Source organism: Pogoniulus pusillus, chromosome 38, assembly GCF_015220805.1.
Source record: "Pogoniulus pusillus isolate bPogPus1 chromosome 38, bPogPus1.pri, whole genome shotgun sequence".
NCBI lineage: Eukaryota > Metazoa > Chordata > Aves > Piciformes > Lybiidae > Pogoniulus > Pogoniulus pusillus.
Window position 1 is genome coordinate 5,895,382 of NC_087301.1, and position 12,805 is coordinate 5,908,186.

The 12,805-nt window shown below is 55.5% G+C and overlaps 1 protein-coding gene across 4 annotated transcripts in view; it reads right to left on the bottom strand.

Annotated features, from left to right (window-relative positions):
• Positions 1 to 1,155: 1,155 nt before the first annotated feature.
• The window catches only part of DRD2 (dopamine receptor D2), a 50,449-nt gene continuing 38,799 nt past the window's right edge, over positions 1,156 to 12,805 (bottom strand). For 2 of the 4 annotated variants that reach the window (XM_064172994.1, XM_064172995.1), the window contains 5 exons: positions 12,478 to 12,614; positions 10,769 to 10,959; positions 8,814 to 8,900; positions 7,854 to 8,190; positions 1,156 to 7,072 (listed from right to left, as the gene is read on the bottom strand). In XM_064172994.1, the coding sequence (XP_064029064.1) occupies positions 6,879 to 7,072; positions 7,854 to 8,190; positions 8,814 to 8,900; positions 10,769 to 10,959; positions 12,478 to 12,614 (946 nt within the window). In that variant the 3' untranslated portion in view covers positions 1,156 to 6,878. The remainder of the gene's footprint in view (positions 7,073 to 7,853; positions 8,191 to 8,813; positions 8,901 to 10,768; positions 10,960 to 12,477; positions 12,615 to 12,805) is intronic. The other 2 variants (XM_064172997.1, XM_064172996.1) reach the window with 2 other exon arrangements.

The following is a 12,805-nucleotide window of genomic DNA, read 5'->3' on the forward strand; positions in this document are numbered from 1 at the left end:
CTGCTGCCCACACTGCTCCTGAGCCAGCCCAGGATGCCATTGGCTCTGCTGCCCACCTGGGCACTGCTGCCTCCCCTGCAGCTCCTCTCTCCCAGCACCCCCAGCTCCCTCTCTGCCTGGCTGCTCTCAGCCACTCTGGCCCCAGCCTGCAGTGCTGCTTGGGGTTGTTGTGGCCAAAATGTTCTGTTTGTTTTCTAACCAAATCTGGTGTCAGTGATCCTGCTCTGGCAGAGGGTTGGACTGGTTGAGCTTTTGAGGTCCCCTCCAGCCTCTACCACTCTGTCAGCTCCTAGCTCCAGACAAAAGCTACAATCCTGACTGACAGGCTGGGACAGGACAGGAGCAAGAAGCAGTGCATCTGCTCTGACAAGCAGGTCAGAGGACGTGCTTGATCCCAGCTGGAGGCCACCTCAGATCCCAGCTTGAAGCCCTCTTGGATCCCACCTGGAGATAACATTAGATCCCAGATGGAGGCCACCTCAGATCCCAGCTTGAAGCCCTCTTGGATCCCACCTGGAGGTCACATTAGATCCCAGCTGGAGGCCACCGCAGATCCCAGCTTGAAGCCCTCTTGGATCCCACCTGGAGGCCACATTAGATCCCAGATGGAGGACATGTCAGATCCCAGCTTGAAGCCATCTTGGATCCCACCTGGAGGCCATCTCAGATCCCAGCTGGAAATGATCTCAGATCCCAGGTAGAGGCCACATCAGATCCCAGCTGGAAACCATCTTGGATCTCATCTGGAAGCCACCTCAGATCCCACCTGGAGATCATCTCAGATCCCACCTGGAAGCCACGTCAGATCCCACCTGAAGGCCATTTCAGATCCCACCTGGAGTCCACCTCAGATCCCACTTGGAGGCCACCACAGATCCCAGCTGGAAACCATCTTGGATCCCACCTGGAGGTCACATTAGATCCCAGCTTGAAGCCACCTCAGATCCCACCTGGAGGCCACCTCAGATCCCACCTGGAGGCCACCTCAGATCCCACCTGGAGGCCATCTCAGATCTCACCTAGAGGCCACCTCAGCCCCCAGCTGAAGTGCCCCTTCCCCTGTCCCAGCTGTGCCATACCTCTGAGCCTGTGCCCAAGGCCAGTGCTGCTGCTGGGGGTACCAAGAACGAAGCAAGCATCACCACATCAAGGGGGGGGGCTTTGTGCAAGTCTCTCTTTAATGGCAGTGCTGCATGAAGACATTGGTTGGTGTCACAGGTGCCTGTGATGGGTGTTCTACATTCTGGGCTCTTCAAGGAGCCATGTTTGCACTTGGAGATCTTCACCACAGAGGTAGTGACTTTTTGGTGGTGGTGGTGGTGGTTTTCCCTTCCCCTCCCCCTCCCCCCCTTTGCTTTCCTTTTAATTTCAGCAGGATTTAACAAGCTGCTTAGGTTGACTGTAATTAGTTTGCTCTTCAATCAGAAAGACAAACAGCATCATGAATGGAGTGGGGAGGGGGGGGAAAGGAGGGTGGGGAGCAAGCAGGCAAGAGCCAAACACAGTGCAGGCAGAATTCAGTAGCTTCTTAATGAAAAGTTGTTCAGGGGCTGCAGAGACCCAGAGGGGTTTGGGTGAGCTGGGAACTGCAGGGGAGAGAAACAGGGAGAGGAAGACTTCAATAAAGCAGAACTAAAGTTTCAGCTGCAAAGGAGGAGTCACAAAACAAGAGAGTGAGCAAAGGTCCCAAGCTCTTCTGGAGTGAAGAAGTGAAACCTTCTCACTAATGTGTCTTAAAAACCCCAGCTCTCAGGACCCTTCCCATCAGCAGCATGTCTGAAGTCCTTGGCAAGGCAGAGAGAAGCTCCTCACCAGGAGGCTGCTGAGACCCTGGCACAGGCTGCCCAGAGCTGTGCTTGTGGCCACATCCCTGCAGCCAGCCAAGCTCAGCCTTGCTGTGTCCCTCTGCAGCCTGCTCCAGCTGGAGCTGTCCCTGCTGCCTGCAGGGGGGGTGGGTTTGAACAAGATGCCTTTGGAGGGTCCCTCCCAACCTGTTGCCATGTCTGAATCTGCACTTGCCAGTGGGCAAGAGGCCTGAGAGTCCTGTGTGCTGCAGCTGGCTCCTGGCAGCTACCAGCAGCTTCTCCAAACACTTCCCAGCCCAGCTGCAGGCTGCTGGGGGCTGTGCCAGGCTTGTGCACAGTCTGCAGAGGTTGTCCTTGCTCTGGGCAGGAGTTGGTTCTTTGTAGAGCCAGAGATGCTGATATATTTTGGTCCTCCCTCAGAAAAAAAAGAGTGCTGAAGGCTTGACTCAGGGTTAGGAAGAGCTTTAGGTGGGTCAGCTCCGAGTGTAGATGCTTCGTGGGGGAGGAGAAGCTGCTGCAGAGGAGCAGGGACATGGCAGTGCCACCTTTCCAAGGGCAGTGAGGGTAGAGAGACTCACACCAGGTGCCTTTTAGAGTGGCTCAAAGTGGTCATTGGGATGGGTGAGAGGCTGCAAGCAGTTTCTGCCAGCAGATAGTTAATGTCTAGGAGATGACACCAGAAGGGGGGAGGTTGTTTGGGGTCCAGATGAAGGGCACAGCCCCACTCTCAGCAGCTTTTCTCCACCGTGGTGTTGAGGAAGAGTTTTTCTTGTAGCAGTTCACACCACTTGAGTTAGAGTTGTGCATCTAGGCTCAGAAACAGAAGTCTGGAGCAAGGTGCCCAGGGTGGGAGGTGATTTTTTGTCCTAGGTTAAGGCTGAACACAGAACCAAATCACTGCACGAAGCTCGCTTGCAGCTCACATCTCCCTCCTTTGGAGGCCTCATGCCAGCTTTTGGTGCAAGGCAAATGTCACCATGGTCTGAAAGCTTGGGTTTGGTCTCTAGCTGTCTGCTTTTCTACCTGGATTCAGCTCCTCACCTGTCACAGCCCTAAGTCAGGTGGCACTTCCCTGCTCTGTGGCTGCAGGCATGGGAGAAAAGCCAGTAGTGGTTTGTCACTGACTCTTCCCACCCAATCCCTTGGCAGCATCCTGCTGAATGGCTCAGGTTGGAAGAGATCTCAGAGATCATAGAAGCCTCAAATGGTTTAGGTTGGAAGAGATCTCAGAGATCATAGAAGCCTCAAGTGGTTTAGGTTGGAAGGGATCTGAGAGATCATAGAAGCCTCAAGTGGTTTAGGTTGGAAGGGATCTGAGAGATCATAGAAGCCTCAAGTGGTTTAGGTTGGAAGGGATCTCAGAGATCATAGAAGCCTCAAATGGTTTAGGTTGGAAGGGAGCTCAGAGATCATAGAAGCCTCAAATGGTTTAGGTTGGAAGGGATCTCAGAGATCATAGAAGCCTCAAATGGTTTAGGTTGGAAGGGATCTCAGAGATCATAGAAGCCTCAAGTGGTTTAGGTTGGAAGGGATCTCAGAGATCATAGAAGCCTCAAATGGTTTAGGTTGGAAGGGATCTCAGAGATCATAGAAGCCTCAAATGGTTCAGGTTGGAAGGGATCTCAGAGATCATAGAAGCCTCAGATGGTTTAGGTTGGAAGGGACCTCAAAGATCATCTGCTCCAACCCCCCCTGCTGTGGGCAGGGACACCTCTCAACCAGATTTGCTTGTCCAGTGCCTGATCCAACCTGGCCTTGAACAGCCTCAGGGAGGAGGCAGCCACAGCCTCTCTGGGCAGCCTGTGCCAGTGTCTCACCACCCTCCTGCTGAAGAGCTTCTTCCTCAGCTCCAGTCTGACCCTGCTCTGCCTCAGCTTCAGACCATTCTCCCTTGGCCTGTCCCTAGACACCCCCAGGACAAGTCCCTCTGCATCCTCCCTTTAGGCACTGGCAGCCAGCTCTGGGGTCCCTTATGACTGGCAACCTTTGGCTCAAGGTGGGACTCCTGTTTCACAAAAGCCTCTGTTGCAGCTGCTTGCCACCAGCTCTTCTTGGTCTGCAGCTGGCACCCACCCTGCCAACACAACCCACCCCCAGAAAATGCTTTGTGACCCAGACAAGAAACCCAGAGAACAAAAGAACTCCCCCCCGGGGCAGTGCTCTTGCAGCAGCTCTGCCACCACCAACTGCATGCACAGGGGCTGGGACTCTGCAGCTCTCCAGGCTGTGTTAGAGCAGCAGTGACTACAAGGTGGGAGCCTGCCTCCCCATATGGCTGTTGTCATCCTCTAGCCCTGCAGGCAGGCTCTTGCCAGACCTATTTCCATGGCATTTATTCAGCTTCCTGCATCCTATTTACAGAGATATTACAAAGTGGAGCATGGGCTGAGCACAGCTAAGTGCAGTGTGGGTTTGGCAAGGCCAGACTCAGCCTGGTGAGATGATGCTGTTAGGAGTTCTCAGTTGCTCTAATCCATGACAGACAGACAGCAAAGGGTAAAAGATGCTGGAAACATCCAGACCTTTCCAGAGCCCAGCTTGGACACAGGAGTACATCCAGCTAGGGACGTTCTTGGCCTTCTGTTCTGGCTTTTTCCCCCCCTCCAAGCCCAGAGTTTTGTCTCATTTATTGTTCATTGAAATCAGGCACGATGCTGTTCTGCAGTCTGCCTGCTGAGAACCACAGGCAAACAGCTCTGAGGTGGTGCTTAGCTTCAATAGCAGCTGAAGTGAGGTGAGAACTGGAACCTAACTTAGCTGAGGTTCTGTGTTAGACAGCATTGTCCTGCTCTGGCAGGTGGAGTTGGACTGGTTGATCTCCATGGGTCCCTTCCAACCCCTAACATCCTGGGAGCCTGTGAGGTGTTCAAGTTCCCATCTGAAGCAGACAGGGCTGCAGATGCCTGAGCTGCTCCACTCTCCTCCACTACCCACACCAAGGCTCTTCCCCTGTGTAAAAGCCTGGAGATGAGATGCTGGTGGCCAGAGAGCCCTGCTGGGCTGGCTGATGAGAGATGGGAGCTGGAACCCTGTTGGAGTTTGGGCTGGTTGCTGAGAGATGGGAGCTGGAGTCCTGTTGGAGTTTGGGCTGGTTGATGAGATGGGAGCTGGAGTCCTGTTGGAGTTTGGGCTGGCTGATGAGAGATGGGAGCTGGAACCCTGTTTGAGTTTGGGCTGGTTGATGAGAGATGGGAGCTGGAGTCCTGTTTGAGTTTGGGCTGGTTGATGAGAGATGGGAGCTGGAGTCCTGTTGGAGTTTGGGCTGGCTGCTGAGAGATGGGAGCTGGAGTCCTGTTGGAGTTTGGGCTGGTTGATGAGAGATGGGAGCTGGAGTCCTGTTGGAGTTTGGGCTGGCTGCTGAGAGATGGGAGCTGGAGTCCTGTTTGAGTTTGGGCTGGTTGATGAGATGGGAGCTGGAGTCCTGTTGGAGTTTGGGCTGGTTGATGAGATGGGAGCTGGAGTCCTGTTGGAGTTTGGGCTGGTTGATGAGATGGGAGCTGGAGTCCTGTTGGAGTTTGGGCTGGTTGATGAGATGGGAGCTGGAGTCCTGTTGGAGTTTGGGCTGGCTGCTGAGAGATGGGAGCTGGAGTCCTGTTGGAGTTTGGGCTGGCTGATGAGATGGGAGCTGGAGTCCTGTTTGAGTTTGGGCTGGCTGATGAGATGGGAGCTGGAGTCCTGTTTGAGCTGGATGTCTACCATGCAGTACAATGCATCACTTCTTGTGAGGATGGACAAGATGACCCCTGAGGGTGCTCCCCTCCAACCCTGCTTTCAGCTTGGGCTTCTGCTCAGCTCCTTCCACGGATTCCTATCTACACTGCTGTGGTGGTCCCACGTGAGACTTGTGCTCCCCTCCCTCCTTCTGCCCGTTGCTTGTAGGTCTGTATTGTTGCAGGGATTGGGTCTGGTTGTGGCAGAACCTCCTCAGCCCCCTCTTGGGGACCTCTTAAAGTCTTTCCTCAAGGCCTGGTAAGTCAGCTGGAGGCAAAGGCAAAGCTGTTGCATGGAGTTCCCACGAGCTCCGCCTGGCTCCTGTTGCAAAGCAGAAGAGATCCTCCTGTCTTTGGTGAGGGTTATACCAAGGATGTGATGCCAGCCAGTGGTGGCAGTGCCCTGTCTCTACCTTCACGTGGCTCTGTGGCTGGCTGTGTTTAATGCACAGTTAGATGGCCACAGGCAAGGACCAAGCCAGCCTGGCTGGGTTTTCCCTCCTGCTTTTAACACAGTGTGAGGGTAGCTCCCAAAAACGCCTTTGGGTTTGGCATCCCACAGCCCACAGATCACCTCCAGGGGGTCAGAGATCCTCCTAGATGAAGGCCCAAGACCAAGAGGTACCCAGGCTGTAATGCTGCAAGCCTGATGCCCAGTACAAGAGCTGGGAGACCTCCCCACAGCTGCCCGTTGGTGTGCACAGATGGTGCTCAGGAGCTGTTGGCAGTGCTGCTTTCCCTCCTCACTGCCCCACTTTGATCCAGTGGAGATTTCTGGAACCACAGTGACCATCACTTGTCCCTTGGCTGAGGACACAACCATCTGGGAGCTCTCTGGGTCACCTGCAGGCAGCCCTGGGGAGAAGTACATCATAGAGACCCACGACAGCTCTCCCCTCAACGTGAGCTGTTCCTCGGCTGGGCAGAAGTACCAAATGTACCTGAATGCCAGAGGTGAGCGGAGGGCACTTGGCTGATGGTCTGCACATCTTCAGTGGTAGACATTAGAGGCTGAGACCTCATTTCCAGTGGGCTGGGCTGAGTAATGTGAGCCCCTTCCTGCTCTGGGAGCGCACAAAAGTGCTCCAGAGCACCTTTGTTAGCAGAAGGAAACTCCTCCCTCCCCCTCCTGCAGCCTTGCAGCTGGTTGCAGGTCAATGGGTCCCATCTCCACCTCGGTTTGGGCAGCTTCTGCTGTGCTCCAAGTGCCTGGCACCGAGGCCAGAGGCTTTCCTTGCCTTGCAGAGTGGAAACCTCCTTCTCCGAAACGCTGGGGCTGGGTTCAGATTGGAACTGTTTGGCTGTTTGGGGGGAGGGGGATTGTTTTTTTTCCTTTCTTTCCTCTCCTCCTTTCCTCCCCCCTTTAACAGTGGAGGATCTTCATGAAAGCCTTGCGAAACTCCACGTTGAAGGTGGTGTAAATAATGGGGTTGACAGCACTGTTGACATAGCCGAGCCACGTAAAGGCACTGTACATGGCTGGGGGGATGCTGCAGTCACAGTGCATGTTCAGGATGTGAGTGATGAAGAATGGGAGCCAGCAGATGATGAAAACCCCTGGGGGGAAGGAAGAAAAATAAACCACCACACCAACACACACACACACAAAAAGAAGAGAGAGAGAATTTTGATTGCTGAAAGCTGCCCACATTCTCAGACTATGAGAACAGCAAAGTTCTCTTAGGTAGAACTGAGCAAAGAGGGAGGGGGGAGGAGGGGAAATGCTTCCCTGAGGAATAAACCTCCTGTTTGGCTGCTAAGCCTCCAAGTCTGCAGCCAGACCTCCCCCCCCCACCAAGTAAGGAAGAATTTCTTTGCTGATGGAACTGGACCAGGGTAGGTCTAGGCTGGATGTTAGGAGGAAGTTCTTCACAGAGAGAGTGATTGGCATTGGAATGGGCTGCCCAGGGAGGTGGTGGAGGCACCATCCTTGGGGGTCTTCAAGCAAAGCCTGGCTGGGGCACTTAGTGCCATGGTCTGGTTGACTGGGTAGGGCTGGGTGCTAGGTTGGACTGGATGATCTTGGAGGTCTCTTCCAACCTGCTTGATTCTATGATTCTGTGATTCTATGACCAGCTACAGCAAAAAATCTGCCCGTCAGAGGTGCCAGTTCCTTGCTGCCTTCCCATGGGCTCCCTTGCCCCCAGCCCCAGCTGCCTTTTGGCATCCAACCCACCCCAGGATGCAGAGCTCCTTGGGCTCTAAACTGCTCCTGGCTGGGGAGGAAGTAACCTTGCTGCTGCTGGCAGCCTCTTGCCACCCAGAGTGGGCACTGCAGTGCTGGGTAGGCATTGGTGTGTCTGCAGTGACCCCAGAGGAAGCCTTTGTGCACACTCACCCAGGACAATGGCCAGCATCTGGGTGGCTTTCTTCTCCTTCTGCTGGGACAGTTTCCTCCTGTTGACAGCCTTGAGGAAGGTCCTTAATTTGCCATTGGGCATGGACTGGATCTCAAAGGCCTTGGCTGTGTGAGGTGTTTCTTTGGTGTGTCCATTCCTCTCTACTTTCCCAGGGCTGTCCAAGGGTGCCTGTAGGGTTGAGTTGGTGCCCTGGTTAGAAGGAAATGGCACAACCAACTGATGGTTACTTGGTGCTGCAGGTTGGATGGTGGTTTTCTCAGGGGGACTGGTACTGGACACCAGCTCCATGTCCATCTCTATGTGACTCTTTTCCTCCTGGACAAGAACCAAATGTCCACAAGATAAAGACAGGTAAATATACAGAGAGGTGCAACGAAGCTTTCCTTACAGAGTGGCTCTGGAGGATGCTGGAGCTCAATCCCTCTGCTCCCTCCCTGTGCCTTTGGTAGATGCCTGGGGGAAGGCTGGTGAAGACCTCACAGATCAGGTAGGTAGGTGCAACAGAACTGCAGGGAATGGCTTTCCTTTGCTGCACAAAGAGGCTAAGAGATGGGAGAGACAACCTCCACCTCCTCAGCTTGCATTCAGGTGTTCAGGACAAAATAAATCCCAATGAAGCCAACAAGGAGGAACCCAACCAAGACTTAAAACAAATAACAGAGAGGAGAAGAAAAGCAGAGGCACAAGAAGTGAAAATGTCATGGTTTAGCTGAGCTTAGCCTGGCTTTTGGATCTCAGTGCTCTTAAACCCTCCCCCTGCTTCACTCCCAGGAAGGGGAAGGTTGAAACTTGGAGTAACAGCAACCTTTGCTCTTAGTTTGCATCTTCTCCCTTCTGCTTCCCTCCCTACCCCCTACCTAAATCCATTCTGTGTCCTGAGGGGAGGAAAGGGGAAAGCTAAGGGCTCTGAGCAGCTCCCACTGCTCTTTAACACTCACCACTTTGTGTTTATTAACTTGGAAGCTGCCGTTGGACTTGACAAGAACTCTGCAGAGTTTGACGTCTTCTGGATGAGTGCATTTGTCCTGAGGGGCAAGCACCAGCTCAGAGGTTACACAAGCAGAGAGTAATTGGGAAGGGAGGCTGGGCAGGGAGGGATGTGGAAATAGCAAGGCAGAGCATGAAGCAGAAATTCATCAGCGGGGCTGAGGGGCTGAGGAGGATGGGAAAAGTGCTCTGAAGCAGCAGCAAGGGGAGTGAGCATCCCTGGTGTGCCTCACCAAAGGAAGGGAGCCACTCAGCCCTGCTGATGCTTCAGTGCCTCCTCTGTGTGATGATGGAACCAGCTGCCTGGGGGAGGTGGTGGAGTCACCACCTCTGGAGGTGTTCCAGGAGCTGTAGATGTGGTGCTTCAGGCTACACTTTGGTGCTCGTGGGAGTTGGGTTATGGTTGGACTCAGTGATCTTAGAGGCCTCTTCCAACCTCAGTGGTTCTGTGGTCCTGGGTGGTGCTGGCCTCTGAGGCAGTGCAGGTTGGAGGTGGTGCCTGGGGCACTACATGTTCCTGCTGGGGGGTCTGATAGAGGAGGAGCATTTTGACAGGAGGTCTCACACCTGAGCTCATCTCCATCCATGGGAGCTGTCTTCAACCCAGAGCTGCCCCAGCCACACACAGTGGCCACTGAAATTGTTATGGCCATGGAGCAGTGCACAGAGGGAGGCTGCCAGCAGGATGGAGACTCCCTTTAGACAAGGAGTCCCATGGAGGAGACAAGAGGTGATGGGGACAAGTTACTGCTGGGGACATTCCCAGTGGGCTCCAGAGGAAAATGTTTCCCCACAAGAACAGTTGGACACTGGAATCACCTCCAAGGGGCAGCAGTGGAGTGCCCTGCACTGGGCAGTTGGAAGGCTCAGCTTGGCAGAGCCTATGCCAGATCACATTCTGTGCCCCACAACCTCCCTGGAGGTGTTCAAGGCCAGGCTGGATGAGCAACCTCTTCTAGTGGGAGGTGTCCTTGCCTATGGCAGGAGGTTGGCACTGGATGACCTTTGAGGTTCCCTTCCCACCTAAACCATTCTATGATTCTATGACCTTGAAGGTCCCTTCCAAGCTAAGCAGGGCAGGCAGGGGAGAGGAGGGGCAGAGCTGTTCCCTTGAGCAGGGGTGAGGAGGGGCAGAGCTGTTACCTTGGGCAGGGCAGGGCAGGGTCAGGGGCAGAGCCCTTACCTTGAGTGGGGCAGGGGCAGAGCTGTTACCTTGAGCAGGGCAGGGCAGAGCTGTTACCTTGAGCAGGGCAGGGCAGAGCTGTTACCTTGAGAGGGGCAGGGGCAGAGCCCTTACCTTGAACAGGGCAGGGGCAGGGCAGAGCCCTTACCTTGAACAGGGCAGGGGCAGGGGCAGAGCTGTTACCTTGAGCAGGGCAGGGGCAGAGCCCTTACCTTGAGCAGGGCAGGGGCAGAGCCCTTACCTTGAGCAGGGCAGGGGCAGAGCCCTTACCTTGAGCGGGGCAGGGGCAGGGGCAGAGCCCTTACCTTGAGCGGGGCAGGGGCAGAGCCCTTACCTTGAGCAGGGCAGGGGCAGGGGCAGAGCCCTTACCTTGAGCGGGGCAGGGGCAGGGCAGAGCCCTTACCTTGAGCAGGGCAGGGGCAGGGGCAGAGCCCTTACCTTGAGCGGGGCAGGGGCAGGGGCAGAGCCCTTACCTTGAGCAGGGCAGGGGCAGGGGCAGAGCTGTTCCCTCGAGCAGGGCAGGGGCAGGGGCAGAGCTGTTCCCTTGAGCGGGGCAGGGGCAGAGCCCTTACCTTGAGCAGGGCAGGGGCAGAGCCCTTACCTTGAGCGGGGCAGGGGCAGAGCCCTTACCTTGAGCGGGGCAGGGGCAGGGGCAGAGCCCTTACCTTGAGCAGGGCAGGGGCAGAGCTGTTACCTTGAGCAGGGCAGGGGCAGAGCTGTTACCTTGAGCGGGGCAGGGGCCGGGGCGCGGCGGCCGTGGCTGCTGCGCTTGGTGGTGACTCGCTTGCGGCGGCGCCGCAGCACGATGTAGATCTGCACATAGACCAGCAGCGTCACCATGAAGGGCACGTAGAAGGACACGATGGAGGAGTACACCACGAAGGCAGGGTTGCCGATGATGCACTCGTTCTCGTCTGAAAGGCAAAGGAGGCTTCAGGCTTGCTGCCTGGTTTAGGATGGGTCTGGTTTGAGCCTCCCAGAGACTCAAAGCCTAAGAGAATCCTAGAATCAGGCAGGTTGGAAGAGAGCTCCAAGCTCAGCCAGTCCAACCTAGCACCCAGCCCTGCCCAGTCAACTGGACCATGGCACTAAGTGCCTCATGCAGGCTTCTCTTGAACACCTCAGTGGGTGTAAGTTGCAGCAAAAGAGGTTCTGCCTCAGCACAAGGGGGAACTTCTTGCCTGGAAGGGTCCCAGAGCCCTGGCACAGGCTGCCCAGAGAGGTTGTGGAGTCTCCTTCTGTGGAGCCTTTGCAGGCCTGGCAGGATGTGTTCCTGTGTGATCTGTGTTAGATTGGATTGTCCTGCTCTGGCAGGGGAGTTGGACTGGATGATCTCCTTGGGTCCCTTCCAACCCCTAACATCTTGTGAGCCTGTGAGCTCCAGGCACAACAACTCCACCACCTCCCTGGGCAGCCCATTCCAATGCCAATCACTCTCTCTGCCAACAACTTCCTCCTAACATCCAGCCTGAACCTACCCTGGCACAGCTTGAGCCTGTGTCCCCTTCTGGCCCTGGCTGCCTGGCAGCAGAGCCCAACCCCACCTGGCTACAGCCTCCCTTCAGGGAGCTGCAGACAGCAATGAGCTCTGCCCTGAGCCTCCTCTGCTGCAGACTGAACAACCCCAGAACAAAGCATTAAGAACAATCAAGCAGGACATGGAAGGGCTGGAACCAGTCTAGAGGAGGCCACCAAGATGCTGAGAGGACTGCAGCAGCTCTGCTCTGAGCACAGGCTGAGAGAGTTGGAGCTGTGCAGCCTGGAGAAGAGAAGGCTTGGAGGAGACCTTGGAGTGGCCTTCCAGGATCTGAAGAGGGCTACAGGAGGGCTGGGGAAGGACTATTGACAAGGTCTGGTAACGAGAGGAGGAGGAGGAATGGGTCTGAACTGGCAGAGGGGAGATTGAAATGGTTGTTAGGAAAGGGTTCTTTAGAGTGAGGGTGGTGAGAGACTGGCACAGGTTGCCCAGGGAGGTTGTGGAGCACAGAGAGGGAGGGTGAGGAGACACTGGCACAGGTTGCCCAGGGAGGTTGTGGAGCACAGAGAGGGAGGGTGAGGAGACACTGGCACAGGTTGCCCAGGGAGGTTGTGGGGCACAGAAGCACAGAATGTGATCAAAGATCACATTCTGTGCTTCTGTGCCCCACAACCTCCCTGAAGGCATTCAAGGCCAGCATGGATGAAGCCTTGAGCAACCTGTTCTAGTGGGAGGTTGGAGCTGGCTGATCTTTGAGGTCCCTTCCAACCTTAACCCCTCTGTGGTTCCTTCTCTGTGACCCTGGAGGAGGACACCCAGAGCAGGGGTTGCTGCCTCCTGCTACACCTGAAAAGTGATCCCCATCTGTACTTCTGACCTGCAACAGAAGACTCTCTGAGGGCCCAGGAAAGCTGAGAAGATGCCAACTGCCAGCTGCAGGTGGCATAACACTCACCTGTGTTGTTGAGGCCAAAGAGGAGAGGGCAGGAGATGGCAAAGGAGAGCACCCAGACCACCGAGATCATGACGGTGACCCTGCGCTTGGAGCTGTAGCGAGTGTTGTACAGCATGGGCATTGCTACTGCTGTGTACCTGCAGGGAGGAGAGGAGCCAGCCTGTGCCCACCCTGCCGCTGCTGGGCACTGCTTGTGAGGGTACAACCCAGGCTGTGCCCACCCTGCCACTGCTGGGCACTGCTTGTGAGGATACAACCCAGGCTGTGCCCACCCTGCCACGGCTGGGCACTGCTTGTGAGGATACAACCCAGGCTGTGCCCACCCTGC